Source organism: Pygocentrus nattereri, chromosome 10 (assembly GCF_015220715.1).
Source record: "Pygocentrus nattereri isolate fPygNat1 chromosome 10, fPygNat1.pri, whole genome shotgun sequence".
NCBI lineage: Eukaryota > Metazoa > Chordata > Actinopteri > Characiformes > Serrasalmidae > Pygocentrus > Pygocentrus nattereri.
The window spans coordinates 40,367,719-40,392,521 of NC_051220.1; the positions used below are offsets into that span (position 1 = coordinate 40,367,719).

Below are 24,803 nucleotides of genomic sequence, written 5' to 3' on the forward strand. Positions count from 1 at the left end.
GCAACTTCTGATTAATATTCAGATCCGTGTCATCTCCGTGTCTGTCTGAGATATTTCCCTTTTATATTTCTTCCTCTGAGGTGTCTCATCTGAAAGAGATGGTGAAGGAGGGTGAGGACAGTTTGGAATCTGCGGAGACCCACATCTCCCGTCTGAAAGACAACCAGGAGAAGCTACTGATTGAGCTGGATGCCACCAGGGCCAGAGTGAGAGAGACCAGCAATGTCCTCACTGATCTTCAGGTGAGATTTACGCTGAAAACTGTGCAATACGCTGTCAGTTATGGCTTCAATTCACCCAAGTGTCAAATCCACCAAACGAACCAACCAAACCACCAAACTTGCCCCTGGGAACTGAGGTACAAGGGGTAGTAGTTGAAATCTTCCCTCTGAAATGAGACCCTCTAATAAAAGAGCATCACTTCATTATCAGCGACCAGCTGCTCTGTAGGCGACCCTGCCCGTCTGCAGTGACAGCAGAGGAGGGGAAAGTTCAGCTCCTCACTGCTGGGCTTTAGTCACATTTAGGGATCATACGCCTTCAAAGAGGGGGGCAGTTATTTATTATCACCCCCCACTAATTCTTCAGTGATGTGAAGCTGAAGTCGGATATTCTCCAGATTCTTGTTTGAATTTCCACCCAGAATGTAACTGCTGCCCCATTTAAGGTGGAATGGGTAATTTAGCTAGCTAGCTACAGAGACATCAGCATAGATTTTTCATGCTTGTTATGAAGAAAAAGACCATACTACACTAAAACGACATCAACTATGATCATGTGATGGGTATCATAATTTTTTACAGAGAAAATTCTCACATTTGTGGGTTTCTTTGGTCTCTTGCAGTTTTTTCTTTTTTTCCTCGTAATACCGTCTGGAGTGACCCTTCTCTAGGCGAGAACATGCAAAACAGAGGGTAAGGACTAAGTGGTATGGGTGAGGGGTGAAATGGGACCTGTTCAATCGCTTGGTAACACAAATAGCTGATCAGCCAATCACACGGCTGCAACTCAGTGCATTTAGGCTTGTAGAGGTGGTCAGGCCAACTTGCTAAAGTGCAGACCGAGCATCAGAACGGGGAAGAAAGGGGGTTTAAGGGTCTTTGAACGTGGCGTGGTTGTTGGTGCCAGACGGGCTGGTCTGAGTATTTCAGAAACTGCTGATCTGCTGGGATTTTCACGCACAACCATCTCTAGGGTTCACAGAGAACGGTCCGAAAAAGAGGAAATATCCAGTGAGCGGTCAGTTGTGTGGATGAAAATGCCTTGTTGATGTGAGAGGTCAGAGGAGAACGGGCAGACTGGTTCCAGATGATAGAAAAGCAGCAGGAACTCAAATCACCAACCAGAATCTCTGAGGAACGTTTCTAACACCTTGTTGAAAGTCTGCCACGAAGAATTCAGGCAGTTCTGAAGGCAAAAGGGGGTCCAACCTTTAACTAGCAAGGGGTACCTAATAAAGTGGCCAGTGAGTGTATATTTATTATATTTATTATGTATATTAAGTTAAAACCTGCAGCAAGAGCTATATGTGTGTGGTGTAGATAGATAGATAGATAGATAGATAGATAGATAGATAGATAGATAGATAGATAGATAGATAGATAGATAGATAGATAGATAGATATTAAAACTGCCTGGCACAGTCTTCTGTTTTTTCAAAAGAAATTTACCAATAACCACAAATCCTGATTACATAGCAAAAAAAATGACATGAAATGGTATATTCGCTATTTTAAAAATAAAATTTGTTATTTGCAACACGAAAACTAAGTGTAAGTAACTAAGAAAGTAGTTCCACAATTATTGTTATATGGCAGCAGGTGGACAGTGGAATGAAACAGCTATGATTGCATATTTAAACCCATTGTTGAAAACCATTTATGGTGGAATGATACAGCTATGCTGAAAGTGTGCTGTTATCAGATATATCAACACAGGTGGAACTCTGTTCAGCCCATCAGACTGTGTGGTTGAGTCCATCTGTTGCAGAAAGATAGTGTATAGGATTGTGAATAGTCTACAGATGTGAGTAGATTACCTGAGCAAATACAAAAGCTCCCATGAACATCAGCAGCGCTTTAACATCTTTCAAAGAAGCACGGCTGTAACTGTTGGGATGTCACATCACTCACGATGAGAGAAATGAGGGAACTCAGCTGGGCCTTCACACCTCGTGGGATGGATAATGCAGGATGGCAGGGGTGCTAAAAGAAAAATTAAGCCTCATTCAGCGGTGTAGGCTGCCCAAACTGCCACATTTGTTCCGTACGCGTGGGCTTGGCAGGCGGAGCGAGGAAAGAGCAAGCATAGCTAATGATCCTGCTTTGTGTAATCAGCTCTACAGCGAACCCCAATCACTCTGTCTTCAGCTGTGTTTGTGTTTTACTCGAGCTCCCTCTGCTTGACCTTTTCCACAGGAGGAGATAGAAAGCCAGAAGCAGCAGCACGAGGCCAGGATCATCACCGTCAAAGCCGAGGAGAAGCAGAAAATGGATAAAATCACAGAGGAGCTGGATACCAAATGGACGGACGCGCTGAGGTAGTGCACAAGATGTTCTGCAGTGTAATTTGAATAGAAGAGCAACAGAAATAGAAGCGGTTCCACTGCCGTAAACGCCGTGACAAATCTCGTATTGCGCTTATTTAATTTCCAGTCTAAAAAGCCATTAAGTACAAGTTGTTCAAGTTTTATGAGATATGAGATGAGATGTGAAGGAGAAAGTCTTAAAAAAGCTACAGAGAAAATGGGGCTCCTAACAACCACCTGGAAGAACTGGTAGACACCAAAACTGCCCCCATCAGATAAACAGCACTGAAAGCTTTGATCTCTGAGAGCGAGGAGAACATCAAGCTGCTTCAGATCTGAAAATATCCACAGGTGCTGTCCATCCTTCCACTGTGAGAAGACCACTCGGCACTGTGGGTCTGAAAGGATGTGTAGCTGATCAAGAAGAACCTCGCTGAGAAAAGGAGACGGACAAATCAAACAAAGAAGCTGAACGATGGACTGACCGCCCCCAAGTCCAGACCTCAACACCACTGAATGGGTTTGATTAGTTCAGGAAATCATCAACCAGCTTCTCAGACTGAACTTTGGAGATGTGTCTGCAGGTTCTCTGAGGAGCTGAAAGTGAGTCTCCTGAAAAGAGTGGAAGCTGGAACAAAGATAAAGAGTGGATACAATAAATCCTAAAAATATAAAACAATATTTAGTTGTTGAGGCTTTCTTGCAATTCTCTGGTAAATATACATATACTTTGTTTTTTTCTGACCCTCAAGAATGAGTAACTTGTACTTTTGGCTGGAAATTAAAATGACAGGGTGGTCTCTGACTTTTGCACAGCATTATAATATGTTCTGTTTATTACTTTCTTAAAGTCCATTGCCATTATTTACTCTAATTACTCTATTAATTACAACAAGTATTGTTAGATTATTTAACTAACATCATATGTAGCTACAGCCCTAATAATATTTTTATAATGAAATGTATTGACAACATACTGCAGTATTTTCCATTTCTGTGTGGATTCTCTGTGTTTGTGTCTCCAGAGCGGAGCTGAAGAGCCTCCGAGAGGAGCTGACAGATGAGCATGAGGCTGATAAACAGGCGGTCCTCACTCAGTTGTCCCAGCAGAGAGATCTGGAGTTGATGGCAGCCAGAGAGAGCTGGCAGAGGAAGGTGGAGGACCTTCTGGAACAGGTAGCATTTACTGGCCACCAACACACCATGCAATTTGCCTTCAAAGGAGCCATATTTTACATCTTAGTTATATTTTACATTTTTCACTAAAGTCCTCTTATGACTTTTGTATGACCATAACACACTAATCAGGCATAACATCATGAGCACCTCCTCGTTTCTACGCTCATCTTATCAGCTCCACTTACTGTATAGCTGCACTCTGTAGTTCTACAGTTACAGACTGTAGTCCATCTGTTTCTCTGATACTCTGTTACCCTGTTCTTCAGTGGTCAGGACCCCCATGGACCCCCACAGAGCAGGTACTATTTGGGTGGTGGATCATTCTCAGCACTGCAGTAACACTGACGTGGTGGTGGTGTGTTAGTGTGTGTTGTGCTGGTGCGAGTGGATCAGACACAGCAGTGCTGCTAGAGTTTTTAAACACCGCGTCCACTCACTGTCCACTCTATTAGACAGTCCTACCTTGTCGGTCCACCTTGTAGATGTAAAGTCAGAGACGACAGCTCATCTGCTGCTGCACAGTCTGTGTTGGTCGTCCTCTAGTCCTTCATCAGTGGTCACAGGACGCTGTTGGCTGGATATTTTTGGTTGGTGGACTGAAGTGGCACAGCAGCACTGCTGTGTCTGATCCCCTACACGCTCTGTGAGGGTCCATGGGGGTCCTGACCACTGAAGAACAGGGTAACAGAGTATCAGAGAAACAGATGGACTACAGTCTGTAACTGTAGAACTACAAAGTGCAGCTATACAGTAAGTGGAGCTGATAAGATGGACAATGAGCACATAAACAAAGAGGTGGTCAGAATGTTATGCCTGACCGGTGTATAACAAAAAGAGTGATAATTCATTTTTACATTATTTCTCTTTATCCTTCAGAATTAAACAGGCTGTTTTTGTATCAGTGCCTTTAGAGCTGATATATAAAATGCACTCTGTTCTGATTGGTTGTCCTCATTCAAAGAGCAAACTTCAGTATGACTGGGTGGAGCTGAAAGTGCTGTAGGATGAATAGGTGGATATGTGTAAATGTGTTGGTTTGCCAGGCGTCACAGATACAGCTCAATTTCCACATATAGACTGTAAGGAGTAAATCGCACAAATTCGTATTTCAAAAAAGGAGCTACAACAGTTTATTCATGCTGTGGGCCTGTAAAGCAGCTGCAAAGCTGTGTAAGGTCACCTTGCAAATAATGGCTTCCCATATTTACCCCTCCAATCCCGACCAGCCGACAGAAAAGCAGGCCTACGCCCAAGACTGCAGCAGCCTTGGACTATAAACATCAATTATTTACAGCAAACAGAAATCCCTCTAGTATGTTCCAAAGTGATACTTGGTAAAAAAAAATAAAAATCAAACATACTATTTTGCCCAAATGTAGCCAAATCTCCTAAAACAGGTTTGGGGTCTGAAATGGTCTTCTCTAGTCTTGCACCAGGGCTTCACAGCTAGTGTAGCTAACACACAATGAATGCTTATACACCAATTAGATTAATGCAGACTGCACACCTGAATCCTCACACCTGCTTTGAGTTGTGTTGAGTTGTTCAGTATCTCTTAGGCTTTGTTCACACAGCAGGTGAAAGTGGCCCTTCTTCCTCATATGTGACTCAGATGTGTGTCTGGGGGTCAGTGTGGTCAGATAAACTGACCACTGAATCTGACATTTCCAATCCCGATTTGGGACATTTTCATATGTGGGACTGAAATCTGATCCATATCCGATCTGCAGCAGTGCGACTCAGTCTGAACAGCCAGATCGGAATTCATGATTTTTACGTCAATCCAACTCGACATTCATCATAATTTCACACTGCTGAGACTCAAACATCTGGGCTGATGTTTCTGTACAAAAAATGGTTGGATACTTATCCAAAACCCTTCGAAGAGATTCCAAAAGAAATGTCCGAGCGGAGAACCGCAGGAGAACGAGGCAGCAGCATCAAAGAACAGTTAAAAGTCTGAAAGCAAAGTTTAAAGAATCCGAGGACACGAACCGAAGAAGTGACCGCGCCCTTTTTACCGGGAGCTCCAACACATTCTAGGTGATGAGCCCGGCTGTCGGTCAGCGAAGCTTCATGATGGCTCCTGTGATGCTGGCGAAGATGAAGCTGATCCTCCAGGAGCGACTGGCGTTCTGTGGCAGTCGTGATTGTTAACCTCTGGATGAAGCACTGATCTTTGGCGCATGTGGGTCGGTTTAGGAGCTGATCTGTTCAGACTGATGTCACATACAGATCACATTCATAAGATAATCTGAACAGCCAAACAAAAACAATCAGATTTGGGGAGAAAATCAGATCTGAGTCACTTTTACCTGCTGTGTGAACGCAGCCTGATAGACTTGATTATGTGGTTTTTGACACTGCATAACACACTGTTATCTATAAAGCTTGAACACTTCTTGAATCTTAAATCGTGAATTTTGTCTGTATTTTTGTCCATTTTTAAAGACATTTTAAAGCCATTGCCCCACTAACTGACCCTCTGATGCCAGGCCTGCATAGATAGCTTATATAATATCCAAAGAAAAGCAGTGACCAATAGAACGAGATGCTCTGAAGCAGCTACATGTAAGTCTGAGGTCACCATGTCCAGTGCCAAGCATGGGCTAGAGGGGTATAAAGCCCCCCAGCATTGGGCTGTGGAGAAGTGCAGCTGCGTTCTCTGGAGTAAGTTTCAAGTACCCCTTTGGGATGAGTTGGACTGATCCAGAACTGGCCATCCTTCAGGACCTGACCATCACCAATGCTCAATCAAATCCTCACAGCAATGTTCCAACATCTAGTGTATAGCCTTCCCAGTAGAGTAGAGGCTGTTACTGCAGCAAAGGGAGACAAACTCACTATTAACACCCTTTTGGACATGCGGAGTAACAGTTTCTTGACTGCTGGACTGTTTGCAGTAAGTAGAACTATCGCTTTAAATAACGACTGACCAGCCTGCAGAAATATACAGTCCACAGCCCCCATCACTGGAGGGGTTTTACAGAAAATAGCTTTGACCTCAGACTATAAACATCAATTATTTACAGCCAGCAGGAATCCATCAGCTCTGCTTTAACGGTGGGCCTTCACATCCATGTCAAACTGTGCAGGCGTTACTGAGACAAATTACACAGGCATTAATAGATGGACATTATTATTAGTGTCATTAATGACTATTAATTGTAATTGGTTTTTGAATATCTCTAAATTTCTTAGTCATTGTCCAGGCTCGGTGTGTCCTGATCTTTCTTAGTGCTGATTTAGAACCGAGGGAGCTGCATTAGGTGCTTGCCGACAGCCAGCGTGCTGTAATTCAGCCGTCACTTAGTCGTTAATCCTAAATTAAGTTCTATTTGGGGCCCTGATGTTGTCGGGGATTACGTGCAATCATTTATCCATTTATTTATTTATTTATTGAAGCTGAATGTGGGGAAAAAAATGCTAGGTGTAAAACACAGTTCACACAGTTCTCCATGCGTGAGTGAAAAAAGAACATATTTAAGGCATTTTCAAAAATAGTTCATTTTTTTGAGGTTTGCAATCAGGACTGAAAAGCACAGTGACTTTTATTCAGTGCTTGGAAAAAAGACATTTTAAGAAGGAGCGATGAGGCGGACGCATTATTAAGGGCAAATCCAGGGTCGTGGTCAAAACGGTCCAGGGTCAAATAGCCAATACGGACAGATTGGGGGACAGACGTGACAAAAACCAGAATCAGCACAACAAACAGAGACAGAGACATCAAACAAAGACCGGCAAACACAGGACTTAAAAATACAGGGATAACGAGGGTCAGGTGAAAACAATCAGGGGAGGAGTCACCAAAGAAGGGGCAGGACTTAAACCAAAACAAAACGCACATGGACCGGACTGGGAGGGGCCAATCGTGACAGAAATAAATAAATTATAGAAATACAATAATCACATAATGTGCCACTGTCACTCTCTGGGACATGCTACATGATACTGTGTAGCTGGCAGTTACTGTACACTGGCTGTTGATGTTTACAGGATCTCTATAATTGTTCTAAATGTCAGCTTCTGAGCAGATAGTGAGCCACTGAATTTACTGTATAAACTGAATAAAGCTTACAGGCAGAAATACATTTCAGTGGGAGAGAACTAAATGATCTGACTTTTCTCTGAATGGGGATGCTTTGTAGAACTGTTAATAACCTAATATTTACACCGATCAGGCAGAACATTATGAGCACCTCCTTGTTTCTACACTCATTGTCCACTTTATCAGCTCCACTTACTGTATAGCTGCACTCTGTAGTTCTACAGTTACAGACTGTAGTCCATCTGTTTCTCTGATACTCTGTTACCCTGTTCTTCAGTGGTCAGGACCCCCATGGACCCTCACAGAGCAGGTACTATTTGCATGGTGGATCATTCACAGCACTGCAGTAACACTGACGTTGTGCTGGTATGAGTGGATCGACACAGCAGCGCTGCTGGAGTTTTTACACACTGTGTCCACTCACTGTCCACAGGACGCTGTTTGCTGGATATTTTTGGTTGGTGAACTATTCTCAGTCCTGAGGTGTTTAAAAACTCCAGCAGCACTGCTGCATCTGATCCACTCAAACCAGCACAACACACACACTAACACACCACCACCACGTCAGTGTTACATTTCCTCATTAAATGGCACAGCAGTTACGTTCTGGAGCCTCAGGTGTCAGAACTGCTGCTTTTGAGAATTTGAACAAGAAGCTGGCGAACAGTTTCACATCACTGAAGAATTAGGGGGGGTGATAATAAATAACTGCCCCCTCTTTGAAGCCGTATGATCCCTAAATGTGACTAAAGCCCAGCAGTGAGGAGCTGAACTTTCCCCTCCTCTGCTGTCCCTGCAGACGGGCAGGGTCGCCTACAGAGCGGCGCTAGTAGCTGTTAATGAAGTGATGCTCTTTTATTTGAGTCTCATTTCAGAGGGAAGATCTCAACCACTGCCCTGTAGCTCAGCTAGGGGTAAGGGTAGGGGTAAAAACAAGAAATGGGACTGGGCCTTGGGCTGATGAGTTCAGAGACACTAGGCTGTCACATTGTAAAGTCAGAACTAACTGTGGTATAATCAAAGATTCTGACCAATCAATAATACTATATTGACATGTTTGCCTTTTTTTTACTTAACGTGAAAATATCATCTGCCATTTACACTGTTTCATAATGAATGAGCAACGGAAAATTACTTAAAATAATATCTGCTTACATTAACTTGCATTGAAAGTTTAGAATGTTTTTGCTTCGCTTGAAAAGTAACGAGGTTTTGCTCCATCAGCGATGATTTACTGTTACTGTAACACATCATCATATTCCCCACTGCTAGTTCCAGGAGGCTGTAAGCAGCACAGCCCCAGGTGTGTCGTTGGCTCTCTCAGGCTCTGGTGTGGTTTTCATGGGCAGTAATATGACAGGCCGTCTGTCTAAGTGTCACTTTGGGCGAGGGCATCACCGCTCCTCGTATCAGCGCTCTGGAAAAGCGGCAGCGTTAAATATCTGTCAATAGCTCAGCAGCCTTTGAGAAGATGGGGGCGTTTTACTGCCGTAGACCCCCAGAGTTTTTCATATAAAACACAGAATGCTTTGCTGTCTATTTCGGTTCATTTCCAGCTGATATGCTCTTTTATCTGCTCCCTCTACACCTTGAGAATAAGGTTTACCACTAATTACTTTCCGCAACTGAAAAATGATTCTCAAATATTTAATGAAGCACAAATTATCATGACAAGAGTACAGAACAAAACATATTTACTGTGTTTCTCACTGCCGTTTCTTCTGATCCTACAATTAAACTCCCAAATATTTACATTGAGATGATGATTAAAACAGCAGCACATGAAAAAGAAAATTCTAATCTTTGCTTTAGACTACAAGATAGCGTGCATCAGACAGTGAAACATGATTCATCACTTTAGTAAACATGTTTCCTAAAAAACTCCAGCAGCACTGCTTTGTCTGATCCACTCGTACCAGCACAACACACACCAACACAGCACCACACCAGTGTTACTGCAGCGCTGAGAATGATCCACCACCCAAACAGTACCTGCTCTGTGAGGGTCCATGGGGGTCCTGACCACTGAAGAACAGGGTAACAGAGTATCAGAGAAACAGATGGACTACAGTCTGTAACTGTAGAACTACAGAGTGCAGCTATACAGTAAGTGGAGCTGATAAAGTGGACAGTGAGTGTAGAAATGAGGAGGTGCTCATGATGTCACGCCTGATCAGTATATATGTAATACTAAAGTTGAAAAATAAACTATATCCTTCACAAAATGAACAAGACTAAGTAAGCTGAACGACAGATTGCGCTGATGTACTTTATTAATGTGAAAGTGATGTACATTAGGCAAATTCAGTGCATTTTTCTGGCAGTGTAGGTGGGAGATATTTCCTGAAGCACGTTGTTACAGAAGATTGCAGAACGCTACCTCTGCATTGGCCTTGTTTTTTTGTTTTTTTTCCCTCCCTCCAGATCTATTTCAGGCCTGCGTCTCCAAGCATGCAGGACAGAGCTTTCTGTTAATTTAGTTTTAGGTTATTAACAAGCTGTGCTTTTCCCACGTTCCCACAGGCCTTAATCCAGTTTTATCTTGTTCCAGATTGTGTGAGGATCAGGCAAATGGACCTTTCTCTGTGTTTTTGCTGCAGAGATTATGCTCCTATAGCTATTTTAGGGAGATCTTAGTGCTACTCAGCCTTAGTGCCGCTGAGCTTCAGAAAAAATGAAGTGAATATTTCATAAGACCGATGGACCTTAGAGGACCATGAACCTGCTGCAGTGAAGGTGCACCTCACTGTTTTCAATTATGTCTTTTAATTTCACATAAAAGAAGTAGGGGACTGATAATAAATGGTTAAAGTCCAGGGAGCCTAGTGTAATATCATTAAAACGGGGGATTTCGCTGATTTTTTTAAATGCGTGTATAACTTAGTGTTTATGATGTAGACAAAGTCATTCAGAGCCATTTCTCTGTTTTAGAGAAACTTACCAAGCCAGAATTGTTCACCGTGGTGGTGATAGGAGCCAGACGTCCACCTCTAAAAGCAAGTTTTTGAGACTTACCTCTTTTTCCTTTATCAACATTACATATAAAAACATTATGATAGTTTTGAGAAAATTTGGGCTTAAAACATGTTTTTTAAGCCAATCATGGCATTCATTCATTTTTTATTTACTCATCATCAGCATTATATTTAAAAGCCTAGAAGACACGCATAGGTTCACTGGTGGTTCTGGACAGTAAACAAAATGACTATATTCGTGTTGTAGTCATGGTGACCCCTGGTTCCTATCACCACCACTGTAAAGACATCAGAACCATTTCACATGAAACCCACTGTGAATGACTCTGTTTACATCTAAATGACTGAATTGTTCATAAACTCAGAAAAATGGGTGGAATCCCCCTCCAATTACATCATTAAAATTATATATATATATATATATAATATGTATAAATGTATATTATATAATATATATAATATGTGTATATATATAAAGCTAGAAACATGTATTTCCTGAAGGAAACAGTTTGAACGCTTCACACTTCCTGATAGGTTGTTGCTAGGCAGTTACTATAGTATCACAGATGGTTGCTAAGGTGTTGCTAGGCAGCTGCTATGGTATCCCATGCATTTGTTAAATTACTGCTAGGCAGTTGCCGTGGTGCATGGAGTGTTTATTTACTTGTTCATAGGCAAGTGTCAACTACGTGTTGTGTAAAATGAATGTGACTGTGAGGAACGAGGGATGAAAAAATGACACATAGAGGAGTGCGCATCAGTATGACTTTGGATTAGCGGTCGGGGACCTGCTGTGAGTGAGTTTGGTGGCTGTAGGGCTACGAAGTAATAGAGTTTTTGTGGTGGCAGAAATGAACGGGAAAAAATGAGAAACAGATGAGTGCGGGTTGGAACGACATTGAATTCATGCTCAGGGGCCTGCCCTGAGATAGTAACTGCGAAACGGTGTCAGTAGATTATTGTGCAGTTTTTCACCACATTCATTCCCATGGGAAAAAAATTCAGAATTTAACGAAGATTGTACGAAAACGGTGCATCCGATCAAAAAGCTGCATACAAGCCTGAGTCACACAGTCAGCCAGGACAGTCTGGAGTTGGAGTGGTGTTGATATCTCAAAAACTGCGGGGCGAGTTACATGATAAGAATTCGGCCAAAACAAAAAAAAAAAGAAAAAAGATAAAAGAGAAGAAAAAGAATCTAAAACGGAAAACAGTACAGCTGCACGTTGCGTAATAATTCAGCCGATGATGAGCGAATATCATTGCATTTCTATCATGCACACCTTGACGTGGTGTTTTTCTAGTGAATTCTACATCTGTAAAAGCACATGCTGTCTGAGGGAGTCTGTGCTGAAGAGGGTGTTTGAGGGAAATGTCTCCTGCAGCACAGGGCGTGCATTGATTTCTTCAAGGACAGAAACGATGCTCATCTTGCTGTAGTTGTTTGAACAGCCTTGGCAGCGTGAGTCATGTTGTAGACTGCTTGGTACAAGTCATCCAGAGTTTACGCAATTTTTATTTCTGTAGCCTGGGTTTACCTGCCATCGGGGCCCAAGATTAAAGCAGGAGTTTGGCAAAAATCGAAAGCACACAGTTTTCTCCTAATACTAAATGTAGTCGATTAGCCAAAACATGTTCGGTGTTTGAAGTTTGCTTCATGAGTTTTAGCGCTGAAGCTACAAGGCTAAACAGAACCTCACACCACTTGGCATCGTGGTAACTGCATGCATAAATCACCACACACTCAAACCTTGTGAAGTTGTCAAAGGGGAATTTCACAGATTCTTCAAAAGCTAAATCAGTGGTCAAGGAGTCATTTAGGGCGGTTTGGTGTGAAGTGGTTGATTGTAGAGACTCAAATGTCTCTACAGTGGTGCTGATGGGAACCAGAGGTCGCCATGACTACAACACCAATATAGACATTGTACTTACTATCCAGAACCACCCGTGAACCTGCACGAGTCTTCTGGGCCTTTAAATGTAACAGTGATCAAATTAAAACAGAATTAAATATAAAAAAATAATTTTTTGCCTCACAATGTCCTGCATGTATCCCTCCACCACGAATGGATTAAAAAGATCTCCATGTCTCAGACATCAGGCAGAGAATTCATAACCATTTCATGTAGGAACTTTCTGTGAGGGAGCTTTTAAAGGTGGACGTCTGGTTCCTATCACCACCACTGTGAACAGTTCTGACTCTGTAAGTTTGTAAGAATGACTCTATTTACATCTTAACCACTTAATCATGCGGGAATGTTGTAAAATTGGTGGAATTCTTGTTGAGTAATCTCTAGTAGACCTGCTTATGCTAAATTATATATTTAGCTTCACATCTCAGCGCTTGGCATTTTCCGCTGCGCACCAAGGAGGTTACAGCACTGTCTCTTTATCTCTCTGCTCCAAGCTGTCCACGGTTACCTCGTTTCCGCCTCACTGTGGGACTGTTCTGCAGAGCGCTGAGTGGGTCTTGAGGCGCTGTTTTTCTGTGTTTATGTAGATCTCCTTGCTGAAGCAAAGTCTGGAGCTGCAGCTGTCTCAGTCCCAGGCCGCGCTGCAGCAGCTGCAGGCTCAGTTTGCTCAGGAGCGCGAGCACCTGGCCCAGGAGCTGCAGGAGATGGCCCTGCAACACCAGCGCCGAGAGCGCCACCTGCAGGACGCCCACTGCTGCGCTATGGACGACCTGGACAAAGAACGGCAGCTCGAGCTCAGGGTACCTGCACGTTCACACACCTATATAACAGGACTGCACAATATATCATCTGTTAATCATTATCATGGTGCTGATCTTCGCAATAGTGGTATCCTATAAATATGCTATATGCAAATGAGCCCTCTTACCTGTCACAGATTAGTTCTGTGGGTGTTTTTTTCGGGAAAAAAGTGTTTATGTAATCCAATGAAATGCAAAACACAATTTAGGGTTTACCCTGTACATTTACACACACACACACACACACATACATATATATGTATATAGTTATAGCCACTTGTCACTATGGCCATTATATCAGAACACTTACCTTATAGATGCACTGTATAGCTGTACAATGACAGTCTGTATTCTACCTATTACTAAACTATTTATCAGTACTCCTCGGCATTCATCAGTGGAAAGGTTCCACTATAGGACCACCACTGACCAGGTATTAATGAACTTCTCAAGATAATCCACATGCATAAAGAAGGAGGATGTAAGTAAATAAAATTATTAAAAGCTACAGTGAAAATGTGGCTCCTAACAACCACCTGGAAGGCCTGGTAGACCCCAAAACTGCCCCCATCAGATAAACAGCACTTAAAGCTTCCATCCAGGAGAAGATCAAGCTGCTTCAGATCTGAAAACATCCACAGGTGTTTCTGTCCATCCTTCCACTGTGAGAAGACCACTCAGCGCTGTGGGTCTGAAAGGACGTGTAGCTGATCAAGAAGAACCTCGCTGAGAAAAGGAGACGGACACATCAAACAAAGAAGCTGAACGATGGACTGACCACCCCAGAGTCCAGACCTCAACATCACTCAATGGGTTTGGGATTGTTTGGACTGTGAGAAGCAGAAAATGCTGAACCAACTTTAGAAGAGTGTGGAAAAATATCCCAGCAGATTCATTGAGAAGCTGAAAGTGAGTCTGGAATGAAGGTAGAGGGTGAACGCACTAAACGCTAAAAAATGATGTTGAGTTTAGTTTTTGAGGATTTTTTTGTCATTTTCAGTTTTTTTTTACTTTTTCTAAATGCTGAGGAATGAATGACTTAAGCGTAAGAGCTCTTTTGATTGGGAAATGAATGTAGGGTGGTCTCTGACTTTTGCACAGTACGGTATATGTACATGCTTGCACTGACTCTCCTCCATGTCCCCACCCCCGTTCCATCTCTGTCCATCCTGGCCCCAAAGCTGAGGAAATCATCCCTGTCCCCTTTCACTCATTGTCACTATCTGGACTTTCCCCATCTCAGTGTCTGACCGCTCTGTGTGAATCACTGCTGCATGTAAGGCTCACAGTTCTCCCGGTAAATGACCCTCGTTTATAACAGAGGCTTTTTTGCTGCCTGCTGTTCTGCACAATAAGAGTCTGAGAAGGAGATTCTTACTCGAGCACTGCAGAGAGAAAATAGCTCGAATTTGCTCTTATTTGTCCAATTGATTTGTTCAATAATGGAAGCTTGTGGGTGATTTGGGGCTCTTGTTTAATGTTCCTCAGTGCCTGGTTACCCTGAGAGCTTTGTGGCTTTGAATACCCTTTGAGAAGCTGGCTTGAAAAAGGTTGAAGCTAACATGTAAAAATGCATCAGTGATGATTCAATCGCATTTTGGAACGTTTTAATTGACAATAATGTTCAGTAAAGTATGTGGGTCAGTGGTAAATAAGCCATTCTAAATAATCATTAAAAATATTCTTATTAAAAAGAGTATAATGTGCATTTTTCCATCTGCAAAAATTGTATTTTGATGTTTTCTGAGCTTCTATGATGGATTGCATTCATTTTTCAACAGGTTGTTATCGCTCAGACATACGGCGCAACCAGACATCAACAAGAAATATTAGATTTAAAATATATATATTTCTACTGAAAACATGTATAAACTAGCCTTTGTACTGGGACCCTCATATAAACCCACTGTCCATAATCTTTCTCAGATGCATAAACATTATAATAATCATGGTTTAATAAATGGTATAATAATCATGCGGTCGCACCAGCTGACGTGGCAGACAGAACCAATGACACGAAAATAACAGTTTTTACGTAATTTGTGAAATGGCTACTGACCATGGGAGTGCACCATGAAGGTCACTCGGTGTCTTCTTTATGATGCCACATCCTGCCCACTCTTCATAAAAAAACATTCAGAATAAAAGTCCTTGGCTTTCAGTTGCGCCACATGACATGAGTGTTTAAATGAGTTGAATTCTTGTAAAGCTGCTGCATTTTGCAACACGTATACAATTATAAAGGTTTAGACCAAAAATATACATATCAAATTAATTTAATTAGATTTCTGTGTGACTAAATTACTAAATTGTTGTGTTTTTGGTGGGACAGTCAGACCAGCTGACATTTTTAGACGTAATAAATTTTGATATACTGACAATATATTCACATAGAGGAGGTATTGTACAGTAATATGGCATCTGTCATGTATTTAGTCAATTATTTCAGTGGAAAATAATGGACATGGACACAAAAAAGGCCTTTCATTGATCCATGGGCTCATTATTTGTATTCATGATTTTTTTTTCTAATTCTTTGGTGTGTTGTTTCTATAGTTCGTGCTCCAGCACTATATAAACGATGCCATTATGATGCACTTAATCATTTCCTAATGATTGAAATCTAATCGAATTGTTGTGAGGCCAGAGATTTACATCCCTATTAAACGTCATGGAAACGGAGCCTCTGCGGTTCAGTTAGCCAGGCAGGCCGGCGCGAGAGTAATTGAAGGCGGGCAGGACGCAGCCTTTGAAGCACCGACATCACGCAAAGGCTAACAGGCTTTTTCTCATTTCCTGAGCGCCAGCTCGGTGGCCGAGAGAGTCCTTCCTTTAAGCTGCTTTCGCCACGCTTCGGATTACCAATAAATAAATAAATAAACAAGAGCCGTGGCTTTCATCTCTCCCCCAGCATGTTAAACCTTGAATGTATTTGATGACACAGGCGCTGGAGGGCCTTTAGCTGTGGAACGGCTGCTTTGTGGGTGAACTGTTGGAACGCTATGCTTGTTTGCGATACAGCGGGGCAGGTATGCAGCAGACGTTTGGAGGGGGAAATGCAAGAGTGGCTCAGAGTGACCTGAAGTGGATTGGTCACACACTCGGGCGCCCTCCAAATTATTCAGTGTTACATAATGGAAAAGTACAGAAGCAGTTCCGTTCATGTTGTTTAAGGTTACACTGGTCATTTCTGTCTTGTTTTCATTACATTTGTTGCTTATGTGTTTGGCGGTCCAGGGAATGCAGCAAACACGTTCCCCAGAGGTGGGCAATATTTTATCATCATCGTGATAAATTCTGCTATTGTATTATTTTCCTGGGCATTGATGGTATCATCTGTACTTACAGAACACCGACCGACTGCATGTTTCATTACACGCAGAGGATTTGACAGCATTTCTGAAATGTGGCTCTACTAGCACATTTTGTATTGGTGTCAAAATATTGTGATATGTATTGGGTATCATGATGTCAGATATTTAGATTTGATTGATATTTCAAAGTAATGTGTGATGATATTATTTACTGTACTCGGTAGAGCAGAAGGTTTAGGCAGGGCTGTTTTACTGCACTAAAATATTTCAGTTTTATTCATTTTTAGATTTATGGCATTTGGCTGACGCTCTTATCCAGAGCGACTTACAATTTGGTCATTTTACACAGGGAGGCCAAGGTGATGTTAGGAGTCTTGCCCAAGGACTCTTATTGGTATAGTGTAGGGTGCTTACCCAAGCAGGGGATTGAACCCCAGTCTACAGGGTAGAAGGCAGAGGTGTTACCCACTACACTAACCAACCACCTACATTTATATCCCTACTATAATTTTATATATAAATCAGGTCAATCTAATCCCAGTTTCTACATTCCATAGATGTGTATTGGCTTCGGCAGATATTTGGACCATTCTACCAAATTAGTAGTAAAAAAAATTACAATAATAATTGAGTAATTGAGTATTCAGATCTTAGATATTTTTAATTTTGCAATGAATTAAAGTTTTGTGTTTAAATGACAAAAAGAGTATGATAAATTATGTGTCTACAGCTGTTCAGAGCTGTGCTTGCAGGTCATCTACTGACTTTACATTTGGTAAAGTTTGGGTAGAGTTATGATTGTTTCAGTAGTGATAAAATTGAATGTTTAATCATTTGTTTGAATAAAATTACTGTAATTAAGGTACAGGGTCACTCAAAGCAAAATCATTTTAACCTAAAGTCCAAATCGGTTAAAAGTCCCAAATGCGTAACTGAACCAGTTCAGTAGAAACAGCCATACAGTGGACCTATAAGGTACGGAGCTCATAAAGCGGCCAGTGACTGGAAGTACAACGTAGGTGTCTCTGTTGTTTTCACTGGTAATGGTGCTCTTCGTTTGTCCCTTTCGTAGGAGCTAGAGGAACGTCTGAAGCAGGAACAGAGAGAAGAGCTACACGCTCTAAGAGAAGCCCACAGACAGACGCTGGAGATCCTCCGTCAGCAGTCTGACCAAGAGCTTCAGACTCTACGGTTTGAGCTGGAGGACGAAGGCAAAGCAATGCTGGGTGAGCTTAATCACATAAAGCCTGAGCGAGCATGATTTCCTCTACACTGTAGCAAATGAGACATCTGCTCAACTTAAAATGATATAGGAACTGATTACGTGGCTTTTACGTACACCAGAGTTCACCCAACTCAAACTTCTTAGTTGAGTCAAAAGTTCTCCCAGCTACTGTTTCTGGGTCTGCATCTCAGTCAGATAAACAAAACTGAATTTGCCTTTTTTACTCAGCTTCTCCACTAGCTGGCGCTCCTTCAATCACACAGTCCCATCTGGCATATTTCCCTCTTGGGCTTCTGGATATGGACAGCTGTGGCATATAGAAAGACTATAGACTATAGAAAGAGCAGTCTACAGTCAGGTCTCTGGTTTCCTCTCCCAGAATGACCTCCTGGACCCAAATCAATCAGGTTTTAAAAAAGGGCACTCCACTGAAAGGGCTCTTTTATCTGTGATTGAGGCACTAAAAACTGCCAGAGCTGCAGGACAGTCCTCAGTACTCATTCTGCTGGACCTCTCAGCCGCTTTTGACACAGTCAATCATGAATTTCTCCTATCTACCCTATCAAACATGGGTATCTCAGACAATGCGCTACTATGGTTCAGATCGTACCTCACTGGGCGCTCATTCAAGGTATCGTGGCATGGAGAGCTCTCCTCAGCCCACTCGCTATCCACAGGGGTTCCCCAGGGATCGGTACTGGGACCCCTTCTTTTTTCTATTTACACCACCTCTCTAGGCCAGGTTATCCACTCACATGGCTTCTCGTACCTTTGCTATGCTGACGACACCCAGCTCTATCTGTCATTCCCGCCTGATGACCCGTCGATCTCTGTGCGGATATTGCAGTGCCTCTCGGACGTATCCGCATGGATGAAGGAACACCACCTTCAACTAAACCTGTCCAAGTCTGAACTTCTGGTTATACCAGCTAAACAATCCATTCAACACAACTTCACCATAACCATCGACTCACTCTCACTCTCCCCGACAAAGGTTGCTAGGAACCTGGGGGTTATGGTAGATGACCAACTCTCCTTTACGCACCATGTTGCCTCGGTGACTCGGTCCTGCCGCTTTGCACTGTACAACATCAGACAGATACGGCCGTTTCTAACACAACAAGCCACCCAACTCTTGGTACAAGCAGTGGTCATCTCATGCCTCGACTACTGCAATGCCATACTGACGGGCCTCCCAGCCTGTGTTGTAAAACCACTGAAGATGGTTCAGAACGCTGCAGCACGTCTGGTCTTTAACCAACCAAAACGGGCGCATGTCACCCCACTGCTCATTGAGCTCCACTGGTTACCGGTTGCTGCTCGTATCAAATTTAAAACTCTTACGATTGCCTACAAGGTGTTAACAGAGCAGGCTCCTTCCTACCTGCACTCGCTCCTAAAGGCTTACAGCACCGCCCGGTCCTCCAATGAACGTCGCTTAGCTTTGCCAAACATTCACACAGAGCAATCGAGACTGTTCTCATACTTGATTCCCCAACGGCGGAACAAGCTACCTTCCACTGTCAGAGCAGCGGCGTCCCTCGCTATTTTTAAGAAACTCCTGAAGACGGAGCTCTTCAGGGAGCACTTACTCTAATCGCCTCTTGCAAATCTAACCACTACCAACCTCATCTCCTTCTTGCCCTCCTTCCCTTCTCTACCCCACTATTACCCTTTGGCCTCCTTTAAGGCCTGACTATGTTTGTTCTATGTACTTCATTATTTGTAAGTCGCTTTGGATAAAAGCGTCTGCTAAATGTAAATGTAATGTAATGCATAGCTGGGATTCAAACTCACAACCTCCTGATGTTGGGATGACATATCAGACAGTTGCACCACATGAGACCACGCCCTGCTTTAAAGCTAAAACAACTAATATTTTCTCCAGTGTTTTAAACATTTCGCTGTTGTCGTAAGTAAACCTCATATCTCCATTTTTGTCTTTTTTTAGTTTTTGACATAATTTGAAAGATCTGTTTTACAATGTTTATGAATTTCATGGTCAGTGGACCAAACGAAATGGTCCAAAGTGACCTGGAAAAAATTCTGGTTCCATTGACTTACATGGAAAATAAATTAGGTTTTTCCTTGTCCTGTAAAGTTACCATTTTGGAGGAGCTTTTCTTCAACAGCATTTTGTAGACACAAAATCTGAGTTGCTTCATGTGTTCCTGAGTGGACTAAGCCATTACCCCAACAGGAGGTTGTGAGTTTGAGCCCCAGTGATGCCATAGCCATCCATAAGTGCATACTAAAGAGGAAAGCTGCCTAGCAGGATTGTGTGATGGAGAGACTTCTGGCTCGTGGGGAAGTTGAGTGTAAAAAACAAGTTCATTTTATTTACTTCACTGAGATGCAGAACTGAAAATTAAGAGAATTTTTGACTCAACTAAGGCTGCGTTCACACAGCAGGTAAAAGTGGCCCAAATCTGATTTTCTCACCAAGTCCGATTTTTTGTTTGGCTGTTCAGATTATCTTACAAATGTGATCTGTATGCGACATCAGCCTGGACAGATCAGCTCCTAACCTGACCCACATGTGCAAAAGATCAGTGCTTCACGTGCCTCGTCCAGAGGTAAACTATCACGGCCAGTGAACACTAATCGCTCCCGCTTTCGTCTTCGCCAGCATCACAGGAGCGATTCTGAAGTTCCAGTGGTTGACAGCTGGGCTCATCACCCACAGTGTGTTCGAGTTCTCCATAAAAAGGCTGCGTTATTCGGCAACAGCCACTTCTTTGATTCGTGTCCTCGGACTTTTTAAACTGTTCTCTGATGCTGCAGCCTTGGGCTCCTCCGGTTGTTTCATTTGAAACCTTTTCAAACTCGGAGCGGCTGTGATGAGTCTCTTCTAAGTTATTGGTACAGAAACATCAGCCTGAATGTTTATGAGGCTCAGCAGCGAGAAATGATGACGAACGTGGAGTTGAACTGATGTAAAAGTCGCATGAATTCCGATCAGTCGCACTGCCGCAGATCAGATACGGATCAGATTTCAGTCCCACATATGAAAGTGTCTCAAATCGGAATTGAAAATGACAGATTCAGTGTGTCTTTGCTGTTTGAGTTGGGTGAACTCTGGAGTCCTCAAGTCCTCAGTTACTATATCACTTTAAATTTGAGCTGACCTCATTTTTAACAGTGTAGAGCTGCACAGTTCATCTTTTCTTAATTGCTGTCGTGATGGTATTTGTATTGCTGATATGGAAGGAAAAATAAGCAAATCTTTAAAATGTTCAGTACAGTCGTACTGTAATAATATCTCCCAGTGATTCCAACCCTACCGATGTGCCACAAGGCAACAATATGCAGACTAACCATTCCATTGATGTTTTTAATGCATTGTGAGTTATATCATACTTGCCTCGTGTAACAGTATAAAGCCATACTTTCTGCCGCGCTCTAAAGACTTTTAATGATCAATAACCCCAAACAAACCAAATGACTGTGATTCATTAGGTCAGGTGCACTGAAATAAATGGTGCGTTAAATTTACATGATTCACATGGTTGGACAAACTCAAACTAAAACTAAAACTATTTCATCAAAGACACTGTTTAACCTGCCTCACAACACTGAGCTCTGCTCATAGCAGGTCATCATGATAGGCCTCTAGCGGTACTCCCTGATGTTTATGGATTTAACTCTCATTTTCACTGTGATACACTTCTAACTGTAGTCACTGGTTTTCACTGATTACAGTGACTAATTTTTATAGATCTGTTTCTCATTGTCTGTGTTTACATGCAAAGGTTTGTGCAATTCGATTGAATACATTCCGATTACGTATTAAGACGTATTAAGACTCTGCTCAACTATCTGATGGAAAATCTCTGTTTACATGCTCACCACAAGTAATCTGATCCAAAATGATGCGCATATGTAGAGAACCACTTTACAGTGTAGATGTTACCATGTTGGCATCACGAGTCCAGTCAGAGTGAGATGAGCAGCAGTGAGCAGTGATTGTGTTTTTAACTGCTTTAAAATGACGTCAGACTCAGGAAAACGTCCTTCACACGTCCTTATTAAAGACGGCCTAGAGGAAGACGTCGTGCTCTGAGACGCATAAGCTGGATGTCCGTCCCACCGCCGTCTTTTAAAGATCAGAGCATGAACTTCGTCTCCTCTGCAGGCCAGTTTCTGCTCCGCCGTGTTGAACGGTATAAACTCTCACTGTGATGCGACGCACATGCAGAACAGACTTAAACTTTCCGATAGGGAATGTAATCAGATTCAGGTGTTTACACGGATATTATTCTTCTATTTAACAGATTATTACAGAATTACCCACCTAGTTCAATTGGATTAGACTATTCCGATTGAGATGTTTACACGGACGTATTCTATTCCGTTGAGCTATTAGTTGGATCACTAATGGATAATCAGGCTACATTTAAACGTGGCTTCTCTTCTCTGATAGGACTAAGAGAATCATCAGTTATCACTGGTTAATCTAAATACTTCTGCCCAATGACAGGCTGGCTTCTTTTTTTCCTTTTCTCTGTATTCATCAATATTTTATTAATTGTAAAATCTTATTCTCTGTTCATGTTCCTCTTGGTGTGTTATTGTTTCGCTGTCCAGTGTGGTCCAGAGGAGGATGAGTTCCACTTTGAGCCTTGGTTCCTCTCAAGGTTTCTTCCCCTTGCTTTTTCTTGCCACTGTCACCCTTGGCTTGCTCAGTGGGGCTTGGGCTCAGATGTTCTGTAAAGCTCCTGTTGTAAAAAGATCAATAATAATAATTTTTGAATTCACCTGGACGTGAATAAAATATGAGATATTGGCTCAATTGCTGATCTTGTAGTTTGCTTCATTTGCCATGGATTGTTACCCATGAAGCTGCCTTGAGTGGCTAAGACTTAGCAAAATGTGCGAACGAGATAATTAAGTTGTGGCCACAACTTAGTAAGGCATGGGAACAAGATAATTAAATCATGGCCATGACTTAGCAAGGCATGGGAATGACATCCTAATGCATAGCCATGACTTCTTAAGGCGTGGGAATGAGATAATTAAGCCCTGACTACAAGCCTTGACCTTGCTTAATAAGGCATGATCTCATTCCCCGCCTTACTAAATCGTGGCCATAAAATAAAATAAAATGAATGCGTGGCTATGACTAAGTAAGGTGTGGGAATTAAATAATTAAGTAGTGGCCGCAGCTTCGTAAGGCATGGGAACAAGATAATTAAATCAAGGCCACAGTATAGCAAGGCATGGGAACAACATCCTAATGCATTGCTATGACTTAGTAAGGGGGAACGACATCCTGTTGCATGGCCTTGACTTAGCAGGCCGAGGGAACGAGATAATTAAGCCTTGACCACAGCTTAACAAGACATCATATAGTTCCCATGTTTTACTAAGTTGTGGCCATGACTTAATTATCTAATAAATAAAATGAATGTGTGGCTGTGACTCAGTAAGGTATGGGAACAAGATAATTAAGTCTTGGCCACAACTTCGTAAGGCATGAGAACAAAATCCTAATGCATGGCCACAACTTAGAAAGGCATGGGAATGAGATTATTGAGCCCTGACAGCTTAATAAGGCGTGATCTCGTTCCCATGCCTTACTAAGTCGTGGCCATGCATTAGGATGTCGTTGCCACGTGTTAATATGGTGTGGCCGCGCATTGTTTTGATTTATACGCAATGTCACCAGCAGGACTCTGGAGCTGCCAGTTGGGTGTATTTAAATGATGTAAATTGGAAACGCCATGTAGGTGCAACTTAGGGGCCGATGCGAAATGATGCTCCCACTAGCAGTTCTGATTGGGGTTGTCTGTGTATAGTGTTGCATTAAAGGAGAGGGAGTCGTATCCAGATGGTGTAGCTTGAGGCGGTTTCGTGTGGAAATCGTGACTGTAATCCATGAAGACTTATCCAGCTGCCACGTTTACTCTGATCAGCTAGGTGCCTTGGCCTGGCACCCTGCTTCACCATGCAGCCCTCACAATATGCTTTTGCTCATGTTAATACAAAGAGCCAGGACTGTAATTGGTCCACTCACATGTCAAAAAGATGGTATATTGTTTGTACATGAATAAAATACATTGCGTCTGTTTACGTACGTATGTCCATAGGTGTCCAGACAGCTCTTGTACTGGGTGAATCCCACTACCTTAAAGTCACCCATTGCTGACACAGCTTTCTTCATAGAAAAGCATTGAACAATAAAATGGGATGTTCTGGATAAGCTGTACGTGACCCTAAGGTCACCACGTCCAACGTCAAGCATGGGCTAGAGGGCTGTTAAGTCCCCTAACAGTGGGAATCAGTGGAACTGTGTTGTCTGGAGTGATGGAGCTCCATCCAATGCCTTTGGGATGAGTTGGAGTGAACCAGAACTGACCATCCAACATCAGTACCTGACCTCACTAATGCTCAATCAAATCCTCACAGCAATGTTCCTAGTGTAAAGCCTTCCCAGAGGCTGTTACTGCAGCAAATAGGGACAAATATACATTGAATGAAATTATGCAGGTGTCTACAGACTTTTAGACATATGCTGTGCTATATTCTTATAGAAATGATGGACACATTTCAGTCAGTTAAATTCAGAGCTTCGCTTCTTTCACTGGGAGGCTGTGTTGCAGTGACTGTTGTTGTCTGACTCAGACTGATCACAGTTGGCCGTCACTAATCCAGCCGGCAAGGTTTCTGCCCAAAGGATTAGCTTCATTACGATGTTGGCAGGCAGAAATTTGGATGGGACAGTTCCAGAGTGTAAGGCAAGAATCTATTACAGTCTGGCCCCAGGCAGCTCGTCCAGTGCCATTAAAGGTCATTAAAGAGAGTTTATAACCACCGCTGTCC

The 24,803-nt window shown here is 42.5% G+C and overlaps 1 protein-coding gene across 2 annotated transcripts in view; it reads left to right on the forward strand.

Annotated features, from left to right (window-relative positions):
• Positions 1–24,803, forward strand: part of zgc:85722 (uncharacterized protein LOC407982 homolog) — a 74,551-nt gene that overhangs the window by 16,997 nt on the left and 32,751 nt on the right. For both annotated transcript variants that reach the window (XM_037541962.1, XM_017724055.2), the window contains exons 8-12: positions 81–242; positions 2,418–2,539; positions 3,553–3,703; positions 13,230–13,442; positions 17,829–17,982. In XM_037541962.1, the coding sequence (XP_037397859.1) occupies positions 81–242; positions 2,418–2,539; positions 3,553–3,703; positions 13,230–13,442; positions 17,829–17,982 (802 nt within the window). The remainder of the gene's footprint in view (positions 1–80; positions 243–2,417; positions 2,540–3,552; positions 3,704–13,229; positions 13,443–17,828; positions 17,983–24,803) is intronic.